The sequence below is a fragment of the Erythrolamprus reginae genome, chromosome 1, assembly GCF_031021105.1.
Source record: "Erythrolamprus reginae isolate rEryReg1 chromosome 1, rEryReg1.hap1, whole genome shotgun sequence".
In the NCBI taxonomy this organism is placed as follows: domain Eukaryota; kingdom Metazoa; phylum Chordata; class Lepidosauria; order Squamata; family Dipsadidae; genus Erythrolamprus; species Erythrolamprus reginae.
Window position 1 is genome coordinate 45306240 of NC_091950.1, and position 24551 is coordinate 45330790.

The following is a 24551-nucleotide window of genomic DNA, read 5'->3' on the forward strand; positions in this document are numbered from 1 at the left end:
TTCGTTGTTTTCTGGCAGACTTTTCATTACCAAAACTAGCTTTGGTTACTAGGAGCGGTGATATCACTTAGTCTAGGTCAGTGTTTCCCAACCTTGGCAACTTGAAGACATTTGGACTTCAACTCCCAGAATTCCCTAGCCAGCAAATGCTGGCTGGGGAATTCTGGGAGTACGAAACATCTGCAAGAAAACAACCAAGCTCAGAGAGCACCAAGGAGCCCCATCCAGTGTTTTTCCATGGATTTTCAGAAGAGCACTGTCTTCTACTATCTGCATTTAGCAGCTCCTGCATAATTTTCTTCCACTTAATTGTTTTTACAGAGCTCTCTGTAATGGTTTTTAAGGAAGCAATAGAAGCCTCCAACCGGCCACAGAAGAGATGTGCGATTATGTTAAATGGGTTTTAAATTGCTTTTTAAATGCTGTTTTAATGTTGCTTTTGCTGTAAGTCGCCCAGAGTCCTTCGGGACTTGGGCAGCATACAAATTTAATAAATAAGTAAATAATTTTATTGAGTGTTTCTTCATTGCTTATTTGACCCCTGTGACAATCAGTAAGTGTTGTACCACATGATTCTTGACAAATGTATATTTTCTTTTATGTACACTGAGAGCATATGCAACAAGACAAATTCCTTGTGTGTCCAATCACATTTGGCCAATAAAGAATTCTATTCTATTCTATAAATAAAATAAACCTTGGCAACTTTAAGACTTGTGGACTTCAGCTCCCAGAAAGCTAGCTGAGGAATTGTGGGAGCTGAAGTCCACAAGTCTTAAAGTTACCAGTTAGAGACCCCTGCAATAAAAGCATGTTTGTTGAGGTGTCACAGAACGAAAAGTATGAGTAAACAGTATGACTATTCGGCCATCAATCCCGCCGAGCTCAGGAGACTCGCGCCTAAGGACCCGCGCCAAAGGCTCCGTGATAACCAAGGCCCCCCGCCGGCATTTGGCAGTTTTTTTTTTTAAAAAAATGTTGCCTGTACGGACCCGGCCGCCAACCGTGGGGAGGCGGGGCTTGAAAACCGTAGTAACTTTGAGCCCCTCTACATAAAACAACAAGAAGGCGTGGCCAAAGGGAGAGTAAGCGGCCCAGCACTCCTGCGGTTAACAGAACAATTTGATCTCAGAAGAAAATATTTCCCTCGTTTACTGCCCAATGGGAAGCTAAAGTTGCACTGGGCGGGCTCACGAGTGGGCCAGATGCCTTCTCTCTTCCCCAATGGGAAGTCCGAGACGACATCTAAGGCGGGGCTTTCGCTTCTTTGTGGAGTTTCACAAAAGATGGCCCGAGTAGGGAGCTGGAAGAAAGGGGGAGGAGCTTGTGCAGCCGTTGGTCCCTCCCCTTTTTCTCAGGCGCCGACATCATTGAAGCGGGAGCGGGCTCTCCGTGGCGGCGGGCGGCTTTCGTCAGCGGGTAAGCGGGGACGGGAGAAACGAATCGCGGGGGGGGGGGGAAGGAAGGAAGGAGGGAGCCGCCAGTTTCGAAATCGGAGAGGCGAAAAGAGGGAACCGACGCGGTTCTGAAGCGAGTCGAGGAAGGAGGACCCGCGCGGGATCGCTTGAGCCGTGGCTCCAAAATGGCGGCCGTGGAGATGGAGAGGAGATGAATCATTCCCTCGTTCCCGGCGCTTCCTTTATAGCGAATTCTCTTGTTTCAAGTCCCTTGTTTCAATCGGCTCCTTTTCTTCAGGAGCTCCTCATGTCGCGTTTTCTTTCATATTCCTTCCTCTACTTGAAAGTCTCTCAGTGTGGGACTACAGGCCCCATCATTCCCAACCAGTGAGGTTATTAGTCACGCTCGCTAGGAAATAACAAACCTCTTACTCGTCTGAGAGTGTTTTAAGAAAGGCCATTGTATATGTTTTCTCCTCGCCCACTTTTTTTAGGGTCGCTGCCGAATTATTTTTTTCTTTCTGATTTGTTTCCTCTTCGCCTCCCCGACGCTCAGAAGCGCTTTCAGATTTTGTTTCTCCATCTCTTCCACTTTCAGAACTTTCACCATCTGGTCTCCTTTCGCCTCTGCTTTCACACAAGCAACTTGGCCACATTGTTTTTTACGATTATTTTCTTCGCCAGATGAAAAAGTTGTATTTTCATCTGTTTGGTGTTGCCTGGTTACATTCTTTTTTCTTCTTATCCGTTCCCATTAAAATTTGGGATTACTTTTTCCAACTTTTTTTTTAATCCCAACAAACATTTCACACAAGGAAATGTGGCACATGTAAATTTCCCCTCTGTGATTGATGGTTTCAAGTGACATTCATGCTAAAAGATTCTTGTGCAATAGGGTTCAACTTTTTATAGATTTGACAAGGACAAGGTGGGTTTTAATTTTTAAAAAAGTGGAGTTTATGGGTTTGCTTTATTTTTCAAGAGGACATAGGATTAGGTACCTTTTGTCTCCCATCTGTGTTGAAACAGACTTTCTGTGGTTGGACATTATTGGAGCTTTTTGAGAAAATCAGCTTTTGCATCTGTTTGACATTATTTAATATTTTCAGTTTCTAAACTGCAAAGTTAGAAAACAGGCCACAAACAATGCTTTGGATATAAGTTGCCTTTTATAAAATGCAGTTAAGATCAATAGTTTCACAGAACAGGATAGCCTAACTATTTCTATCAAAGATAAAAATCTGCCAGAATTCCTGCATACAACAGGAAATATATGAACTAAGAGAAAAGGATGCTAGGTTTATGATGTTAAATCTGAATGAATTTATCCTTTAATTGTAATTAAAGTATATATTTAATTATAAAAAATCCAACATTTAATAAAGCTGTATAAGTAATATACTGTGCTATTTTTATGTTAAACAGAAAAATAAGCAACCAGATAGTAATTTTGCCAGTGTTAGAACCATTATACATAGGTTTTATAACCATAGTATACAATTTTCTGTACCAGGCATAATTGTTAATTAAGCATTTCACTGTTCTTTTTTTAATAATAAAAAGCTTGTTTGAATACTTTCTTTTTATTGTGGTTTGCATTGTATAATAAAGTTTGGAATAAAAAATAATCACAGCCAATAGCATTGTACTGGGATCCAGCAATATAATCCTGGTAATTCTAAAGAACATTTTAAATCCCCTAAAATACATCTTCTGCAATAGCTCTTAACATATCAATTTTGTAACTAGTCTACTCACTGCTAAATAATTTGGTAACTTCTTAGCTTTTTATGTTACCTTCCAGCTCATCTTTTTTTCATTGCATTTATGGGATAAGATTTAGTTTCATGCATCAATGTAATCCATTGTTGTATCATAATCCTCATCTTCATCCCACTTTTTAATCACTAGATTCCATACACCTCCAGGTATTCTACTGATTTTAAAAAGCCAATTTCCATAATCATGTTAAATCTATGAGTAATATTTGTCAGTTCTTTATAAAACTAGTTGACCAGGTCAATAAAATTTATCTTGTGAATAAAATTTATCTTGTATTTTCATCATGGTTTTGCTAAAAAAAAAATAATTCTAGTTTTTTTTTTCTCATCTACTTTTAAATATGCGTTTTCATCTCGTTATTTGCTAAATACTCTTTGAACCCAGTCCATAGTAACTATGGTACAGGTAAAAATTAGAATATTGTGCAAATGTTCATTTATTTCAGTAATGGAACTTAAAAGGTGTAATTTAATATATAAGATACTCACAATAGGCAAGGCAAGATAGTTCAAGACATGATTTGTCATAATTGTGTTGATTATGGGGTAGAGCTCATGAAAATTCCAAATCCACCATCTCCGAAAATTAGAATATTACATGCAGTCAATAAAACAAGGATTGTACATACAACAATATCGAACCTCTGAAAAGGAAAAGCATGCATATGTACTCAGAACTTAGTTTGGGCCCAATTTGCCGCAAGTACAGTGATACCTCATCTTACAAACGCCTCGTCATACAAACTTTTCGAGATACAAACCCGGGGTTTAAGATTTTTTTGCCTCTTCTTACAAACTATTTTCACCTTACAAACCCACCGCCGCCATTAGGATGCCCCACTTCCAGACTTCCGTTGCCAGCGAAGCACCCGTTTTTATGCTGCTGGGATTCCGCTGAGGCTCCCCTCTATGGGAAACCCCACCTCCGGACTTCTGTGTTTTTGTGATGCTGCTGGGGAATCCCAGCAGAGGTATCCCAGCAGTGCAAAAACGGATGCTTTGCTGGCAACAGAAGCCCGGAGGTGAGGTTTCCCAGTGAGGGGAGCCTCAGTGAAATCGCACCATCACAAAAACACAGAGGTCCAGAGGTGGGGTTTTGAGGACTTCAGTGTTTTTGTGATGCTGCGATTTCACTGATGCTCCTTTCGCTGGGAAACCCCACCTCCGGACTTCCATTGCCAGCAAAGCATTTGTTTTTGCAATGCTGGGATTCCCTTGCTGGGATTTCCCTGCAGCATCGCAAAAACACAGAAGTCCGAAGTTGGGGCTTCCCATGGAGGGGAGCCTCAGGGAAATCCCAGCAGCGCAAAAACGAACGCTTCGGCTGGCAAAAGGGGTGAATTTTGGGCTTGCACGCATTAATTGCTTTTCCATTGATTCCTATGGGAAACATTGTTTTGTCTTACAAACTTTTCACCTTAAGAACCTCGTCCCGGAACCAATTAAGTTTGTAAGACAAGGTATCACTGTACTGCCTCAATGCTGCGTGGCATGGAAGCTATCAGCCTCTGGCACTGCTGACGTGTTATGGAAGACCAGGATGCTGATCTTCCATAATACCTCATAAAAATCAGCAGACTGGAAACTTCACACTGAACTTCAAGCATCTTGCAGTGTGTGCCTCTCCATTCTTCCTCCATACTCTGGGTCCTTGGTTTCCAAATGAGATGCAAAGGTTTCCATGGTCAATGCAGCCATCTAGCAGCAGATTTTGAATTACTTCAAGCTTCCTTCTGCAGACTAGTTTTATGGGGATACTGATTTCAATTTTCCAGTAGTGCCAAAAGCACTAAAACCTGGTTTAATTACTGTGAGATTACTGTCTGATTGGCCAGCAAAAACCCCTGACCTGAACCCCATAGAGCAATGATGGCAAATCTGTGGCACATGAAGCCATATCTGCTGGCACGTGAGCTGTTGCCCTAGCTGAGCTCCAATGTGCACAGAGGTTCTGGGAAGGTGTTTTTGGCTTCCAGAGAGCCTCCAGGGGGATGGAAGAGGGCATTTTTGCCCTCCCAAGGCCCCAAAGGCTTCTCTGGAGCCAGAGGAAGGCAAAACACGAGCCTACTGGGCCCACCAGAAGTTGGGAAACAGGCCGTTTCTGGCCTCCAGAGGGCCTGGAGGAGGAAAGCTGTTTTCTCCCTCCTTTGGCATTGAATTATCAGTGTGGGCACTCGCACAAGTGCGATAGCGCGTGTACATGCTCTTTCGGCACCTGAGGAAAAAAGGTTTGCCATCACTGCCATAGAGAATCTATGGGGCATTGCCAAGAGAAAGATGAGAGACATGAGACCAAACAATGCTGAAGAGCTGAAGGCCGCTATTGAAGCATCTTGCTCTTCCATAACTTCTCAGCAGTGCCAGAGGCGGATAGCTTCCATGCCAGGCTGCATTGAGACAGTTTGCAGAAGGGGCCTCAAATCAAGCTCTGAGTACATATGCATGCTTATACTTTTCGATAACCAAAAAGTATAAACATGATAGGTCCGATATTCTATGTACAATCCTTGTTTAATTGATTGTATATAATAATCAAATTTTCTGAGATGGTGGATTTGGGGTTTTCATGAGCTATATCCTATAGTCATCACAATTATGATAAATCATGGCTTGAATTATCTTGCTTTGCATGTTATGAGTATCTTTCATAAGTTTCATATTTTAATTTTTTGAGTTTCATCTGTATATTTTCTAAGAGGAACTGGTAATATCAATATCCTTAATGTTTTAAGATTAAAATGGTTAATAAAGTTATAGTTATGAATAGTTGTGTCTTTTAGGGCTATAATTTGCAAAAAGTGGGTAATATTTTTCAGTTCATTTGAGAGTATACAACCAGAGGGGATAAAAATTGGTGGGTTTTTAAAATATATATATTTAGAAAACAGATTTTTAAAATTTACATTGGATTTTTTTTATTTTTATGAAATTTATTTTAATAAAATGCTTTTGGAGTAAAAAAATATATCTAAAGATAGTTTTCTACTTAAAATAATTAATAATTTAGTTTATTCAGCATGAAATGGAGCTTAGTTATTTAGCATGAGGCTGTATATTCTGCAATATTTACATTTTTTGTACACTTGTTCAGTCAATCCAAGCTCTGCAAACTGAGATAACATGCATTGCATTGATACATTCACACAATTTCACAGCAACCATGAGATAAATCATAAAGTTCAGAATATTCCTTTATCCCATTGTTTTGCAAGTCTATGTACACTACAAACTATAATTGTTTGAAGAGACATGAAGGGCAAGCGATACAAATGAAAGTGAAACCTTTTAAGAATCTTATAAATATAATATTAAAGAGCACCTGTCGTTTCAAATCCATCATGGCAGTGCCTGTTAGTAGGCATCTACTCACCTACTAGAGCCACATCTTTCACCTTGTGTCACTGCCGCATCACCAGCCCTCCAATTAAAGTGAATTGGACTGTCGGTAAATGAACAATGGGTCAGGAGGAGCAACTACAGGACAAGATGACAGTTGCTCTTTACAAATTATGATTTAAATCCAGTTGCTTTAAATAAAACCCATACAACTAATGAGTAGCAACCAAAACGTGTGTGTGTATATACATGTACATAATAGTTGTATAGAAGATATTTTCAGTTATTACAATGAATTTCTTGGAGGAAATGTATGTGGTGTTGTGTTGGGCAGTTTCACACTAGAAAGTCTCTAGTTAGCATATTTTTACAGAAGTCACTATGTGGCTTTCCTCTCTGCTATATTGACTTCCACTTCTAATCTGCAATAATACTGACCTCTTATTCAGTATTTGTAAAAAAGGTTTTGAATGTAAATGGTCCATAAAACAAACAATACAGTGATACCTCGTCTTACAAACTTAATTCGTTCCGGGAGGAGGTTCGTAAGGCGCAAAGTTCGTAAGACGAAACAATGTTTCCCATAGGAAACAATGTAAAAGTGATTAATGCGTGGAAGCAAAAAAAATATCGCAAAAACGGCGCACTGCTGGGCGGCACCGCCTGGCTGTCACCTTTTGAAACAGCCGGTCACTTCTCGGCGTTAACCCGAACCCGAAAAGTTTGGGTTCGGGAGGCCGCTGAGAAGCGCCGCCGCCCGGCTGTCACCTCCCAACACAGCTGGAGGGCTTCTCGGCAAAGGTTCAGCGTTCGTGTTCGGGAGTCTGCCGAGAAGCGCCGCTGCCCGGCTGTCACCTTTGCAGAAGAGCTGCGGAGCTGTTGGCCCGTTGGGAGGCTCAAATGGAGGTGAGGAGTCCCAATAGGGAATTCCATGGGCAGAGCTTTGATGTCATGGAGACGTCCTTCCTGGCCGGCCGAAACGTGGACTCCAGGAAGGACGTCTTCATGACGTCAAAGCTCCGCCCATGGAATACCCTATTGGGATTCCCCACCTCCATTTGAGCCTCCCAACTGGCCGACAGCTCCGCAGCTCTTCTGCAAAGGTGACAGCCGGGCGGCGGTGCTTCTCGGCGGCCTCCCAAACACCGAACCCGAACTTCCAGGTTTGGCGTTCAGGAGAACGCCGAGAAGCTCCCCAACTGTTTCAAAAGGTAACAGCCGGGCGGCGGTGCTTCTCAGCCAAACCCAAACTTTTGCCGAACTTCCAGGTTCGGTGTTCGTGGCGGTGGGTTCATAAGGCGAAAAAAGTTCGTAACAAGAGGCACAAAAATCCCGAACCCTGGGTTCATATCTCAAAAAGTTCGTAAGACGAGGGGTACGTATCACGAGGTACTACTGTATAACCATACCTAAAGGGAATAGTTGGCATACTTTTATTTATATTATTTTGTTCATAGGAACAACGGAAGTCCCCACAATGTATGACAGATAATTTAATTACTGAATACGCTTCTTACTGATCTCAGGTAGGTGCTGCTAGACCACCTGCTGTATGGAATCTTCTATAAAATGGGAGAAGAGGAAGGACTGCATCAAGCACCGTTATTGGTGAGTAATAAATAATGTAGGGGATAGGTTTTTCACTAAAATGAATGAGTGTACACAAGCTGAAGTAAAATGGAAGAAAATGGATTAAACAGTGACTTGTTACTTTATCACTGGTGCCATGTTTTCCTGCCTACGTAGACTTGATTCTTGGAGCATCATAAAGCAGAAAGTTTTCATTCTAGTTTTTGTTATACAGTATATATACAATGGAACCTTGGCTAGCGAACGCCTTTGATAGCAAACCTTTTGGATAACAACCAAAAATTTTGTTAAAAGTCTGCACTGGATACCGAACAAAATTTGGATACTGAACAGCCATGTCTCCCCCCCCCCCAACACATTGTTCCTCACTTCCACCCTTTCTCTTTACCTCTTGTCTCTCTGCCTTTGTCTTCTCTCTTGGGGAATCCTCGCCAGGGGATCCCAGAGGCTCTGCTCCACACCCAGCTGTAAAGCATCACTTTGGCAGGGTCGAGGCAGGCACACCGCTGAGTTAGCTGGTCCCAGCGGCGGAAACTGCTGAGGCGACTCCGGCGGCTTCCCTTTGAGGAGCAGCAACACCGGGAATGTCACGTCCATGCCCCAGACCCCCACCACTGTCCTCGACTGCCCCACATACACACGTTCTCAAATGCACCAGTGAGGGCAGCTCTTTGTCTGGCTCCAGGCCGGTCTTGACCTTGTCAAAGTCAGCCCCCCTCCTCCCCAGTTCCGAATGTGGTGGTGGCTGCCCTCCCGCCAGCCGGCTTTGGAGAAGGTGCCACTGCACTGCAGGTCATCCAGGAAGTTGCGGACAGGGTTTTTCTCTTGCAGTCCGTCCTGCGCAGGGGAGAGCGGGTGTCCTGAGCTGAGCCTGGGACTGGCTGCCCCCCCAGCGCCCCAATCACCCACTGCCCACGCTCATACTCCCCGATGTTCCATCGCTCATCCCGGGGGGAGAAAGAGCCCTGCAAGCGCCCTGCTGCCAGATACCCCCACGGCCCCTGCCACCTTACCTGGGAGCGACAGTCGTTTCCAGACAGACCCACTCACCCCCACAGCTGCCGCCCGCACTCACCTTGCCCCCGCAGCCCGCTGCACTCTCCACCCGCGCCAGGCTTCCCTTCGAGGACAGGGGGTGGGGCTTGGGGCATGGACATGACATTCCTGGTGCTGTCCTCGAAGGGAAGCCACTGGAGCCACCTCAGTAGTTGCTGCTGGCGGGGACTGGCTAACTTAGCGGCACGCCTGCCTCGTCCCTGCCAAAGCGACATTTTGCTGCTGGGTGCAGACCAGAGCCTCCAGGGGCCTCTGGCGAGAGAGACGAAAGGTAAGGGGGGGAATGAAGGACAATGTGTGGGGGGAGGGAGAGAAAAAATCCTTTTTTGTGGATTTTCGTTTATCGCAGATGGTCCTGGAACAGAACACCCGCGATAAACAAGAAATCACTGTATTAAAGAGTTAGCAGGGGCTGGGAACCAATTAAGTCTATTTCCCTTATTTTTTATGGGGAAAATTGTTTCGAATACCAAACATTTTGGATACCGACCAACTTTCCAGAACGGATTGTGGTCGCTAGCCGAGATTCCACTGTATCACTAATAGAAACAATGGTATATTTTTCTGTTCAGTGGAACAGAGCGGAGTAACAGTTCCACACCCAATGAGCAAAGGAGGCCAACAATTAAAGAGAAACTTTTAGCAATCATTGTTGGATCTCCCATAGGAGCAGAAGTTGGCATTGAGATGGTTATGATATTTATAAATTTGCATATCATAATATGTCAATTTCTCATTGATATATGCTTTTAGTTTATATGGTTACACTTTGTTTTTTGCACATACAAAAGTTTGTTTCAACATAGTTTTTAAAATCCTGACTGGTTGCCTCTCTAATCCAAAAATCTGATGTGTGTTAATTCAGAGTGAAAAATGCAAAATTTTGAATGCAAAAAGGACTTTGTGTCTATATTACAAAGGTCGAACACAACCTAATGCGGCCTTCAAATGAAATCAAGTTTGGCACCTCTATTGCTAATTATGATAAAATATTTATACTTCTCTATAGACATTCTACTTTCAGAGTGAAGTTATGTATCTAATAATTGTATGTCTAAACTGCTTTCATTTTAACTTTTTGGATTTCCAAATACAGAAAGTTAAAATATAAAGACAAGAAAGAAAAGGTTTTAAAAAGAAAAAGAAAGTTAAAGTTGCAAAAGAAAATAGAAAAGAAAATTTCTGACTTTGTTTAGTATGGTTATGAATAAAAATATATCAAAATCCTACCTCAAAGCTAACATTTATTGGCTTTTTCTACAATCACATTAGATATAGTGTATGTCACAAGACTTAATCAAAACACCATTAACTATGATTCAGGCCTTTAAAGATGTATACAGTGTTCCCTCTCTTTTCGTGGGGGATGCGTTCCGAGACCGCCCGCAAAAGTCGAATTTCCGTGAAGTAGAGATGTGGAACTAAATACACTATTTTGGGCTATGAACAGTATCACAAGCCTTCCCTTAACACTTTAAACCCCTAAATTGCAATTTTCCATTCCCTTAGCAACCATTCAGATTACAGTAATACCTCATGATACGAACTTAATTGGTGCAAGGAGGAGGTTCGTAAGACGCAAGGTTCGTAAGACGAAACATTGTTTCCCATAGGAAACAATGTAAAGTCAATTAATCCGTGCAACCAAAAAACCCCCCGCAAAAAAACGGCTTTCGGCGACTGCTGGGAAGCGGCGCGGGTGTTTTAAAAGGTGACAGCCGGCCTGGGGGGCTTCCCAGCACCCCCCCGAACCTGGGTTCGGGGGGTGCTGGCAAGCCCCCCAGGCCGGCTGCGGCCTTTTAAAACACCCGCGCCGCTTCCCAGCTGTCTCCTGAAGCCGAACGCTAAAGCCGAACTTCCGCGTTCGGCTTCGGGAGACAGCTGGGAAGCGGCGCGGCTGTTTTAAAAGGTCGCAGCCGGCCTGGGGGGCTTCCCAGCAACCTCCCGAACCGAACCCGGGGTTCAGCAAAATTTTGCCTCTTACGAACTTTGTTCGACTTATGAACCGGCGTTCGGGAGGCTTCTGGGAAGCCCCGCCGCCCGGCTGTCACCTTTTAAAACAGCCACGCGGCTTCCCAGCAGTCTCCGAACTCCGGTTCGTAACTCAAAAAAAGTTCGTAAGAAGAGGCAAAATTTTTCTGAACCCCGGGTTCGTATCACGAGTTGTTCGTAAGATGGGTTCATATCTTGAGGTACCACTGTATTACTCACCATGTTTATTTATTAAAGTTTATTTAAAAACTATTTATTAAAGGCAGACGAAAGTTTGGCGATGACATATTACGTCATCGGCTGGGAAAAACCGTGGTATAGGGAAAAAAGCCGCAAAGTATTTTTTAATTAATATTTTTGAAAAACCGTGGTATAGACTTTTCGCGAAGTTCGAACCCGCAAAAATCGAGGGAATACTGTATATTGATTTCTTTAATAAAATTCATATATTCCAGAACTTTAAACAAAAACTTTCTTAGCATCTAAAATGATTAGTACAGGTTTTTTTCACTGTTAAACAGCTTTCAAAGTCTTTTTAGAAGATAGTTAACTAACAATATTTTTCTGTTTTCACTAGGACACAATGTTTGTACGTGGACTAAAGAGGAAATGTATTGAAGGTGAAGATGATATTGAAGGAAGTTTTACTGGCTTTAAAGCTATTCCTTCGTATAACCTTCAGCGCCAGTCACTGCTAGACATGTCATTGGTAAAACTTCAGCTCTGCCACATGCTTGTTGAACCTAACCTGTATCGTTCAGTGCTTATAGCCAACACAGTACGGCAGATCCAAGAAGAAATGACTCAAGATGGAAGTTGGCAGATGATAAGTCCTCAGAGTACAGGACCAGCCTCTCTGGACCGTCTTGTTTCAACAGATATTCTCTGTCGTTCTTCCAAAGAGCAAACTGAAGAAAAGCTTGCTCAAGAATATAGTGGTTTCTCTAAGAATTTTGAGGACACACAATCACAAGAGAATGTAGACCTCTTAAGGCCTGCTGTACTACAAGCATCCAGAAGCTTGCAGGGAAACATGTGGGAGATGGATAGCATTCCAGAAAATAGAGTAAACTTCCATAAGTCGTCAATTGATCAAATATTTGAAACCTTAGAAACTAAAACTTCTGATGCTGTTGAAGATCTTTTTTCCGAAGTTGACAGTTCTTATTACAATCTTGATACTGTATTAACAGGAATGATGGGCAATACAAAAATGGGACACTGTGATGTTCTTGAAACCTTTCCTCAAGGAGCCACAAATTCTAATTCTAACTGTAAGTCTGATCTTAATGAGCTTGATCATTTTGTAGAGATTCTGGTTGAATCTTGAAACTAAGAAAAATCCCTTGAAGAAACTAGGTTGTAAACAATAAAACTTTTGAGATATTTTGTTCTCTTAAACCTGGATGTGATCTTCCCTTACCCACTTGTCCCCAATTCACATCATTTTGCAAAATTGAGTTAATTTATAAAATTAACCCATAATTTGTACTATTCAGTCTTGTTAAGTATATATTTCAGTGGCCACGGTTCAGAGATAATCAAAAGCATACATTTAATTGTCAAGAGCCCAAGTTTTTTAAAAATTACTTTAAATCTACTACAACCCATTCTATATCACAAATTACTTTGGGAACTCCCTAATTTTCACAGAACACTGTCAAAAGATCTCTAGGTGTAATCATGTACTCTGTATTCTGACTATGTATTTTTCTATTTTTGAGGCCCTTCTAAACATTAAGGGACTAATTAGTATATCGGGATACTTCTTGTCTATTTCATAACTACAGGGTGCAACTGTTAGACCACTCCAGTCCTTAAAATACCGCAAATGAAGTCAAATCCCTAGTCTAGTTTAGGAGTGCCTCCTGCAGCCTACCAGAACCTTGAGATTGTACCATTGAAATTCAGAAGCAAAATGATCAACTTGAGTACATTGTATTTCCTAGAAGTATACCCCAGAGAAAGGGGCAGAACTGAAAATTGCAGTGCATTGCTTCTAGTGATATCACCTTACTCCAAGGACTAAGTTGCAGCCTAGCTCAACAAAAAATATTCAACAAGAATAATTTCAACTTAATTCAAATTAAGAAACTTTCAACTATCCCTGGCATTAGTGCCTGCTGTTTTGTTTTATGGAATTAATTTGGTATAAAGACAAAATGCTTCCCTTCCCCTCCTTAGTTTCACATAAATACTTACTGCTATGTTCTGTAAGTTTATTTACCACATGAGCTCTTGAAAAATTGTAAAGCAACTATTTCTCATTTTCTTAAGTGTTTTCTGTTTTTTCTTTTTAAAACTATAGTTTTTTTAAAGTATCAGTGTTCAGAATATTATAGCTATTTTCTGAAGATATATTTTTGCTATGAGAATTCTGTCTCAAAACTGCTTATTTAATATCTTGAAATATTTGCAGTTGTATTTTTTAATTGTTTTGAAAAAGGGACTTTTCTCCCTTATAACTGACTTCCTCTGCATAGTGCAGTACAGTAGAAGTATGTGTAATTGTTAACTACAAGCTGAGCTGTTATCAGCCTTGAAGTAGAGTATTAGAGATCAAGTTATCCTTGAAACCTAAACATCTGAGGAACAGCTTCCAATAGGCTTCAGGAACTCTTGATGCATTTAAACTTCAGTTCAAGCCATGTTTTTGTTATCTTCAAGCATATATCATATGGGTTTTATTTATAAATATTTATATAACTATGCCATCAAACAAATTATTGGCTGAAGTTTACCATTTACTTTTATATTTAGGGGAAAACACCCCTATATTGCACTAATTACTAACCAACTGTTACAGAGGCCTTCGAGTTCTCCAAACTTAAACTGTTCTATTTGCCAGTCTGTAAATGTGCATTCCTGTGAGTCCTTATTAATATATTATCTCAGCAAATTATTATGTAAAAGAAAAATGCATTCACGTGCATGTAATTACTAAAAATCCTAGAGCATACCATTTATAATAAATTGCCCATTTTTTTCCTTGTTAACTGGAGATATAGGTAAACAAATGCAAGGTGAGAAAAAAACTAATTTGAGGAAGATAAACATTTGCTTCAATAATAACTATTACCATCATAGAAATTTTAGCTATTTTGCATTTGTTCCCTTTGATTAAAATTGGATTGGTTGCTTGTATAAAATTCTTTTAAAATGGTTTCTCTGCTGATGCTGAGATCAAATATAGATTTCAAAATATTGGACACATTGTCTCCCAGCATGTCATAGATGCAGTATATCTTTGTGTAAAGGAAGTTCACCCTAACTCTTTAAATCAGTAAGGTTCATTATGCACAATTAAAGCAATTGCTCTATGCATAAAGATCCATGACTTCTGTGTACATCATTAAATGTCTTTGTCTTGGTTTATATATTAGAACTTAAGACCATTTTGCATGATTATCCCTTCCTGAGATTTAATGAGGCAGCTTATAAGAAAGTAGCTTCGTGACTGTGGCCTTAATAATTTAAGTGCTTTTGAAACAACTAATTTGAAAATGGCACTGTATGTTTTTTAATCTTGGCAAGTACTGTCTAATTTTGTAATTCAGTTTTGTGCCAGACCACACAATTTGTAAGGAGATCTTAAACATTTGGAAGTGACTAATATCTTTTTATATTAAAGTTGAATATGAAATAAACATTCTGATATTAGTAATTTTTGTGTATCTAATGAGAAAGAAGGACTCACTGGAGAAGAACCTAATGCTAGGAAAGTTTGAGAGCAAAAGAGAAGGAGACGACAGAGAATGAGGTGGCTGAGCCGCGAAGCAGTTGGCGTGAGCTTAAATGGACCTGGGTGTGGGGGGGATGGTAGAGAACAGGAAGGCCTGGAGGAACATTGTCCATGGGGTCAGAAAACAACTTCGCAACTAACAACAGCAAACAATGTTGCTTGTATGAGAATAGGATTGATGAAATTCCTTTCTGAGTAGTATGAAGTGTTTTAAAGTAGAAAATACTTATAAGTATTCTTGCCTTTTTTAGGATAAAATGTTACATTTACCCAAACATGATTTAGATGAATACATTGGAACCTTTCAAGAATACATTACAGAATTTTATGCTTATTGTTCAACATATCCTTAACATTTAATATTCTTCCAGATACAGGTGCTAAGCTTTATTTTTTGGGGTGGGGGTGCCCCTCATCACCTAGTTTTAGTGTTTGAGATCTTCACCCTATTTTGTTCTGTAAAATATTCACAGGCTATGGATCTTTCCATAACAAAATCCAAAATAGTAAATAAAAAAATTGTGACTGGATAATGCAAAATTCCTATTTGTTTTGCAAACTGGACAGTCTGAAACTTAGACTTGTCTTATAGACATATTAGTTTCAAAGAGATCATAAATCACATTTCTAATGGTAACACTACCATATAAAAATGACATAAATGGCTACAAAACCAGTTACCATAGTCCAAACAATATTTTTTATACAGAAAGGGACTACGGGTAGTTCTTAATGATCAAAAGTGGGACCAACAACCCAGGCATAAAGCAAAAAAGTAATAATGACAATAAGTTCCAGTTGTGAATTGTATGAGCGAAAAGTATGACATCATGTGACCATGACTTGCAGTCAGCTTCCCCAGTGACTGCTGGCAGAAAATCAACAGAAAAGGTTGCAAATGTTGATCATGTGACCATTGGCTACTGCAGTCATAATTACATGCCAAGTGACTGACTAATTAAAACTAACAACATAAAACATTGCTAAAAAAAATTAATGTAGACAATGTATGTTCTAACTGGTTTTAGAAAAGGTTTAAGGAACATGTTACTGCTAATGAACATTGGGAAATTGTGAAAGCCAAAGGCTACCCAAAAGAAGTTGGAATGTGCTTTGACTATATTATTATTATTATTTGATTTGTATGCCGCCCCTCTCTGGAGACTCGGAGCGGCTAATTTAATTTATGCTGGCAATCTCATTGCCCTCATGTAATAATTCATACACCTATGTGCTACAGATTACTGTTGCAGTTCCCTTCTTAGGGCTAACTCCAGGCTGTATTATGAGCAGGTGAGTGAAGCTTCTATTCTTTGCTTCCTTCTGATTGTAGGGAGTTTCCTCTGAAGGTTGGAAGGGTCAGTTTGTGTCAGATAGGGTTAGCCAAAGAAAGCAACAGGTGAGTTTGTCCCTGGTTGTGTCCAACAGAATAGTGAAGGCAATCTATTTTGTTTATTGCAGGAAGTCCTTGACCTAAGAGCAGACATGTTACAGGCATTGAATGGATATTTTATAGTCTTTAAAGTACCGTATATACTCGAGTATAAGCCGAGTTTTTCAGCCCAAAAAATGGGCTGAAAAACACAGCCTCAGCTTATACTCGGGTCATTGACAAAGTCACCACACGAGGGCGCCATTGCTTGAGCCAGAGCGAGGAGGCACCAGCTTTTGTCCCCTCGCACGCTGTAGTTCCTCTCCCTAGCTCAAGCAGAGGCAGCCATTTGCTCCAACCGAGAGGGGAAAAAAGCAATGGTGAGTAACTATTCCTTGCTCTCTCTGCATTGGTATTTTGTGGTAGTTGCTGCCCTTGCTTGGATAGGATCTAATAATGTGTTATGAGGCAGAGCTAGACAGGAATTCTTTTTCTGTCTATCTATCTATTTTTCTATCTAACTATTTTTCTATCTATCTATCTATCTGTATCTATTTCTATCTATATCTATCTATTTTTCTATCTGTCTGTCTATCTATCTTTCTATCTATATCTATCTGTATCTATCTATCATCTATCTATTTTTCTATCTTTCTATCTATCTATTTTTCTATCTATCTATTTTTCTGTCTGTCTATCTATCTTTCTATCTATATCTATCTATCTATCTATCTATCTATCTATTTGGTTTTCTATGCTGATAACCTCACAGCAGCTAATGCTGAAGCTCTTCTTTGGATACACTTATTTATTTGTTTGTTTGTTTATTTATTTAATTGGATTTGTATGCAATCCCTCTCCAAGGACTCAGGGTGGCTCACAGCATATATAAAAACAGAACAATAATGTAAATCCAATTAATGATGAGAAGGAATCCAGTTTTGAAGGATTTTAACTCTTAGGTTTTAGCTTTGTTCCTGATCGAGCTACTTTTTTTATTTTTTAATTTATTGTTAATATTGTTAATTTGTTTACCCTCTTTTAAATTTACAGAGCTAGTTTACTGGTTTTCTTTAAAATAAATATTCTAAAACATGTCTCAATTAATGTAATTTTATTGTTTTCCATTTTTATAAGTTACCAGTAGCCACTGCGTTTTCTAACCTCGGCTTATACTCGGGTCAATACGTTTTCCCAGTTTTTGTGGCAAAAATTGGTGCCTCGGCTTATACTCGAGTATATACGGTACCCTTGGCCATTGTATATGGTTGCACCACATACACAATTTGACTGCATATCAAGCGGGTCAGCTTTATGATTCATTACAACCTTCAATTGTCACCTAGCCACAATTCATGTTTTTGTCAGTTTCTAGCAAATAAAATATTCATTCAAATGAATGGGTTTGCTTAACGACAGCAGCATTCGCTTATGTCTCAGGATCACCTATCAACAGTAATGGAACAAGCAATCAACAGTACATTTCCCAGTGAGGGGTCTTTGGTGCTCTCTGAGCTTGCCTGTTTTCTTGCAGATGTTTGATTATCCAAACTTATATAACATCAGTGCTAGTCTAGCACAGATGATGTTACCTAATTTGGGTAACAAACAGTCTGCAAGAAAAGAAACTCACCACTTGTCAACCCTGAGCTACAAATATTCTCCTTTATTAGTACATTTCCCTATCATACTTCCATGGTGATGCTTTTTGTTATTCTACCATTGGAAGCAATGGAGGGCGCAAGCTTTACTTTCTGTTACTCATCTTTCCAACACAAATCTCCCAAGTTGGGGGGGGGGATTCCCTTGCAGTCTTTCTTTGAGGTATAAAGGCCTGGGGGGGGAAGGAAGATAAAAGATGCATAATGAAAGAGCAATTTACACAGACCTTACTACCTTGAAGCAAATTAAGTGCAGTATCACCTATCCCATGAGTATTTCTCCAAAATGGTTGTCTTTGTAATATTTTTTTACAGGAAAAAAATAGATTAACTGATAACTAGTAGGAAACTAGGAACGAGAGCCGGGGTGGCGCAGCAGGTAGAGTGCTGTACTGCAGGCCACTGAAGCTGACTAGATCTGTAGGTCAGCGGTTCAAATCTCATCACCAGCTCAAGGTTGACTCAGTCTTCCATCCTTTTGAGGTGGGTAAAATGAGGACCCGGACTGTGGAGGCCATATGCTCTCTTAAAAAGTGCTATTGCTAAAATGTTGTAAGCTGCCCTGAGTCTAAGGAGAAGGGCGGCATTAAAATCAAATAAATAAATAAATGTTTGATCATTGTAACCGAGACGGGGGCTCTTCATATGCTAAGGGCCTTGTTTCTTGCCTTTGCTGTTAACTGATTAATTATCTCAGTTACTACATAATTCTCTTGGGTGTTTTTGTTGTTTTAAAACATCATTTTAATTGTTTTATAATTTTAGAACTATAGCTGCCCAGAGTCATTGGGCATGGGTGGCTATAGAAGTTGAATAAATAAGTAATAATTGAAAATGAAATTGGTTCTCCAGAAGAAAAAATTCTCATATACTGAATTTCACCTTTCTAGTTTATTAACCCATAAGCACTCAGCAGTTTCATGGAATACCAACTGATTAAACTCATTCTCTTTAAACTATACATAACATTACTCTATGATCAGGCCTCTCTGACTTCATCGTTATTGCTGAAAAAACTAGATGACTCTTGGATAATTAGCCTTTGAGATATTGTTGGAATTACATTTCCACTATCCCTGTTCCACTGGTCATAAGTGATGGGGCTGAAATAGTCTCAAAGTATTTAAGGTTACCAAGACAGAACTATAGGAGTTGACCAACAGACATTTGAGAGCAACAGTCAGCAAAAGTTGCTGTATAATGTAACTACACACCAAAATATGTCAACAGGTGTCTGCTGTTATTTTCTACATTAAAAATTAAAAATGCTTTTTAAAAAGTAGTTTATCCATACATACATAAAGTTAAACAAAGGAACTGCTCCATTTCAAAATGCTCATATCCTATAATCTATTTTCCCTTAAAATTAAAGTATTGTTAAGAAAGTTCATTAAAAAATGCAAACTAGGCAGCAGAGTTGCTCTCTTTCAAAATGCCCACAACCCCTCCCCTACAAAAGTACCTTGGACCTTGGTTGCATAACTTTGTGACACACAACTAGATTCTTAGCTCAAGTCAGCAGAACGAGTTATAAAAATTTTCCTGAATCTCCAATCATACGAAAGACATTGAGCTTTTTCTTCACCTGTGCCTTTTGGTATAGGATATATATGCAGCAATGCAATAGGTTCCTTTAAAAAGGAATACATACCATCATACTTCATAACTTGACATAATACTGTATAAGAAAGCTTGTTTTTGTTGATTGTATTAAATGGGGCATTGGTCTGATCTGATACGCTCCTCGTAGGGCGGAGCTATCATCCATGATGGGTTGACCTTGTCCATTAGCCAATGAGAACTAAGTGTTGATTACAAAAAATCCTGTCTCAAGGTGTGGTCAGTCAACTGTAAGAGTTCAAGTGTTCAGCAGAGAGAAGCAAAATCAATGTCCACTAACTCAATGAAAAACTGCCCCCCACATGTGGGCCCGACAGTGTTCCATGGGCGAGGCTGGATGATAGCTCCACCCTGCGAGAAGGAGTGTATCAGGTAAGATCAATGCCCCTTCGCCATATTGGGTGGAGCTATCATCCAGGATGGGACATGCCAAAGCTAAATATCCAACGGGAGAACAATGCTGGACTACGGATCCTAGTGGGGAAGGAGCCTCTGGAATATCTGTTGACCAAATGTGGCATGTGCCATCTGCCATGGCAGAGGCAGATATGGCGGGAACTATGGAGCTAGCCGTTCCAGGGGAAGGAGGGATCGCTGCTTAATAGTGATCCCATGTCCCGGCTCTGTGAGCTCAACCCAGGGTACTGGTGACGTGTGTAATCATGGCCCTGGGCTCAGGCTGCTGCTGCTCAATGCCAGGTCGGTGGTAAATAAAGATCTCATCCGGGATTTGATCCTGGAAGAGGAGGCCAAGCTGGCATGTGTGACTAAAACCTGGCTGGGCCCAGAGGGAAGAGTTCCTCTCTGAAATCTGCCCAGCCGGGTTTCAGGTATGGCATCAGCCTCGACCCCAGGGAAGGAGGGAGGAGTGGCTATTATAGCCAGGGAGAGCCTTTGCCTACGTAGACTCGTTGCTCCAGAGATTATGGGTTGTGAGTCCCTCCTGATGAAGTTGGACTTAGGGGTTCAGCTGGGCTTGTTGCTCACATACCTGCCTCCCAGCTGCGTGTCAACAGCCCTGCCTGTGCTGCCCGAGGAGGTAGCTGGGCTGGCAGTAGGGTTCCCCACTTATTGTCTTGGGGGACTTTAACCTACCGTCGCTCGGTGAAACCTGGGTTAGTGCAGGAGTTCATGGCCACCATGACAGCCATGGACCTGACTCAAGTAGTAGAGGGTCTGACTCACGGGGGGGGGGCACGCACCCAACATGGTATTCCTCTCTGAGCAATTGAGTAATGGTCTAAGACTAAGGGGCTTAGAAGTGTTGCCTTTGTCATGGTCAGACTATTTCCTACTGCGGCTTGACTTCCTGGCTCCAATCCTTCCCCGCAGGGAGGCGGAAACGACTAGGTGGTTCTGCCCCAAACACCTGATGGACCCACATGGCTTTCAAAGGGCGCTTGGGGTTATTCCAGGTGCACTCGTCCAGACTTTGGCAGTGTCTCTTGCTGTAGCCTGGAATAAGGCTGCAACGGAGGCTCTTAACCAGATTGCGCCATTGCGACCTCTCTGTGGCACTAGACCCTGGAGAGCTCCTTGGTTTATCGAGGAGCTCCGGGAGTTGAAACGCCAGAAGAGACGTCTAGAGAAGCGATGGAGGAAGAGTAAGTCTGAATCCGACCGAACACTTGTAAGAGCTTTTATTAAGACTTACTTGTAAGAGCTCATATTAAGGCAAGGGAAATCGACAATAATAATAATAATAATAATAATTTAATAATAATTTATTAGATTTGTATGCTGTCCCTCTCTGAAGACTCGGGGCGGCTCACAACATAGCAACAGTAAAATACAATACAAATCTAATATTAAAAATTTAAAGTTAATTTAAAAAACATTAACATAATCAATATTGTAAAATCATCAACTATGCAATCATACACACTCAACCCAATTAATTGTAATACAGAGGTTAGAAAAACAAAGGGGGGGCACCTGAGATCCCTCCTTATAAAATGGGGGTTGGGGAGGCAGCATCTGAAGTCACCTAGGCAAAGAACCGTCAAAAGGATAAACCCAGAGAGGTGTGGGTAGCTACTGGAAGGTATGGCGCAAGTGCCAGTGGTGGCTCCAACTAAGCAATCAGGCAGTTCCTGAAATCTCCAATGCCTCAGCAGCTAATGTCAGCAACGGAGTGAGACTCCATAAGCTGGAGGGAGAAAAGCAAATTGGTAGAATGCAGCAGCTTAACTTTGAAAGAAGTCCAGAAAGGCTGTCTCCCTGGCCATAAATGGTAGGAAGCGAAGTTTGCAAGGCCATTCAAGCACAAGCGCGATAGCTCATGCAGCACCAATAAATGAAGTTAGTAAATGGCCAATCTGAAGACACTAGTCTCCTGGCCATACCGCTGCTTGAGGGCCAAAACTAGTCACTGCGCTGGTGATGGTAGCGCAATCTCTTTAGACCTGGCAAGGAGATTCCTTCCAACTGTCAAATTTCTGGTCTTGCTGCTTCAGCTACAACCTTGGCAGCTAGAGCAAGCTCCATTGCCACTCTCCCTCATTCAACCCCATGGCTTGAAGATGACAGAAGAGCATGCAGGAGAGAAACTCACAGTGAGGTAGAATCTGATGAAAACTTTAATTGTCAACTGAGGAGTGAAGCTATGATCCAGGAGAGGAACTTGACCACATGTCCTATCAGTCTGAGGACTGAGTCAAAAGCGGGTCTTAGAGATGGAGGTGTTTAAAAAAAAAAAATCAACAGATTCAGTCCTCATTGATAGAGCCAGGGTGGTGCAGCAGATAGAGTGCTGTACTACAGGCCACTGAAGCTGACTCAAATCTCATCAGCGGCTCAAGGTTGACTCAGCCTTCCATCCTTCCGAGGTAGGTAAAATGAGGATCTGGATTGTGGGGGCAATATGCTGGCTCTGTTAAAAAGTGCTATTGCTAACATGTTGTAAGCTGCCCTGAGTCTAAGGAGAAGGGCGACATAAAAATGAATAAATAAATAATAAATAAATTGGCGGACAGTTGAGGTCAACCCATTATGGATAGCTTCACCAAATATGGAGAATTGAAATGAAAGTTCCCTGATAGTGTGAGTATACATATACATATACATATATATATACATACACATACATACACAAAAGGTTATCTTGAACATTTTCCTACAAGTATATAAAATTAGGAAGGCTGTTGCTTAGCAATGATTTACTCTGAGTCATAGCATTGTTTAATTATTCACTTGAATTGCTCTCTACAAATGATTTCAAAAGTGCACACACAAGTTTTGCTTGCTATTGACAATTGTGCCAAGATACTCTGATGGTGCAAGCTTTTTAAGCGGATGCAAGTGCAATGAATGGCACAGTACTTATCTTGGAAAGTGGGAGAGGTATTGAATGTTTGTATAATACTTCTGAAATGCACATTTTTTATTCTACAAAGTTGAACAATAACTTTGTTTTAAAAAGGGAAGGATCTCACTTAAAAATGAACTTTATTAGACTTGAAAACAATAAAAAATAACAAGAACTTATATTTAGAATGAAAAAGGGGGGAAAGAACAAAAATAAGTACAAAAAAATAAGACAAGAAAAAAGGGAGATTATGAAAAATGAGGGGTCGTGGGGTTTTCTTGAGCATAGTTTTCTTGCAGACATTCATTACCCAAACTAGGTAACAGCATCAGTGCTAAGACCAAGCTCCAAGATCATCTAGAACCCCTCATTTCAATCCTGAGCTGCAAATATTCTCCACTCCTTTACTGATTGTAAAAAGTGACTTTCAATTTTCATTTATAAGAGTTACAAATATAAACATTAACATATTATTCTATGGTTATAGCATTGCTTATATTTTATAATGCTTTTGTTTAATCAAAACTGTATATCATAATTTTCTTTTTCATTTCCTGCAAAAAATCAATAAATGGTCTCCAATCATCATTAAATTTAGACAATGTATCATCTCTAAAGTAGGCGATGTTGCCATCTTAGCAAGTTCCCTCATTTCACCATCCATTCCTGCACTGCAGGTAAAGTTGCATGATTTTTTTCCAGGCTGCTTATCTATCCATCAATCCCAAAATATAAAGTTTCTCTTTACAATTATATATGAAATTTAAAACTTCTGTATTAGTAAATGTACTTGAATGCAAAATGTTCTGATTTCACACATCCACCCCAGACTGTTTTTGGTTATATTTCCAGTGTTTAAGTTTGATGAACCTTTATACATTAAAGCTGTTTTCCCACTGATATATACCAGCAATACATCATTTTATAAAAATTATCTTTAGTTATATCATGTTCCTAATATGGCAGATTTAATCATTTTTAAAATCTACATTTACCTTGGCTTTATCATACCATAGATATCCATGCCTCCTAAATTCAAAGTCATACACTTCTAACTGATGAGCCGAAGTGGCACAGTGGGTAGAGTGCAGTACTGCAGGCCACTAAAGCTGACTGCTAGATCTCATCACCGGCTCAAGGTTGACTCAGCCTTCCATCCTTCCGAGGTGGGTAAAATGAGGACCCGGATTGTGTGCGGATATGCTGGCTGTTAAAAAGTTGCTAACATGTTGTAAGCCGCCCTGAGTCTAAAGAGAAGGGCGGCATTTTAAAAATTGAATAAAATAAATATATAACTCCAAAAGCCCTCTGTTCTCAGCACCATTTATTCTTTCTTCCGGATCAAATAAATTGCAAAGTATAATTTCAAATATATATACAAATGTTTTCATATGTCCCCTTTTTGAAGATTATTCTTTTTAAAGACCAAATGTCAGTGGAGTGTGGAAAAACTTTAAAAACATATAAGTCACTGTTTAGGAACATATATGAGAAAAAAAGGTATGTTAGTGTTGCAAATGGGATAAAATATGGGGTGCTTCAAGCTTCAGAAACAATACAAAAGAAATGCTTTGGGCCTACTGTGAACACGGCATAAAAGTTATTGAATAAGATAGAATTCACAGGCTTCATAAAAATAAACCATAAGCCATATACTACAAATCACTGCAGCTGACTTCCCACAATCCTTTCATCCA

The 24551-nt window shown here is 40.4% G+C and overlaps 1 protein-coding gene across 2 annotated transcripts; it reads left to right on the forward strand.

Moving 5' to 3' along the window:
* The first annotated feature begins 1079 nt into the window (after window positions 1–1079).
* Window positions 1080–14799, forward strand: CDCA4 (cell division cycle associated 4). Of its 2 annotated transcripts, none has more exons than XM_070751151.1 (3): window positions 1080–1419; window positions 8041–8122; window positions 11730–14799. In XM_070751151.1, exons 2-3 carry the CDS (start codon window positions 8084–8086, stop codon window positions 12480–12482), a joined length of 792 nt encoding a protein of 263 aa, XP_070607252.1. In that variant the 5' UTR covers window positions 1080–1419; window positions 8041–8083; the 3' UTR covers window positions 12483–14799. The 2 variants fall into 2 exon arrangements, with proteins under 2 accessions (XP_070607252.1, XP_070607262.1); XM_070751161.1 differs by having other exon boundaries at window positions 1348–1419; window positions 7972–8122.
* Window positions 14800–24551: the final 9752 nt, after the last annotated feature.

Coding starts and splice junctions, on each gene's coding strand:
- CDCA4 (XM_070751151.1), top strand. CDS start 8,084: ATGGGAGAAGAGGAAGGACTGCATCAAGCACCGTTATTG. Junction 8,123..11,729: donor TGCATCAAGCACCGTTATTG/GTGAGTAATAAA, acceptor TGTTTTCACTAG/GACACAATGTTTGTACGTGG.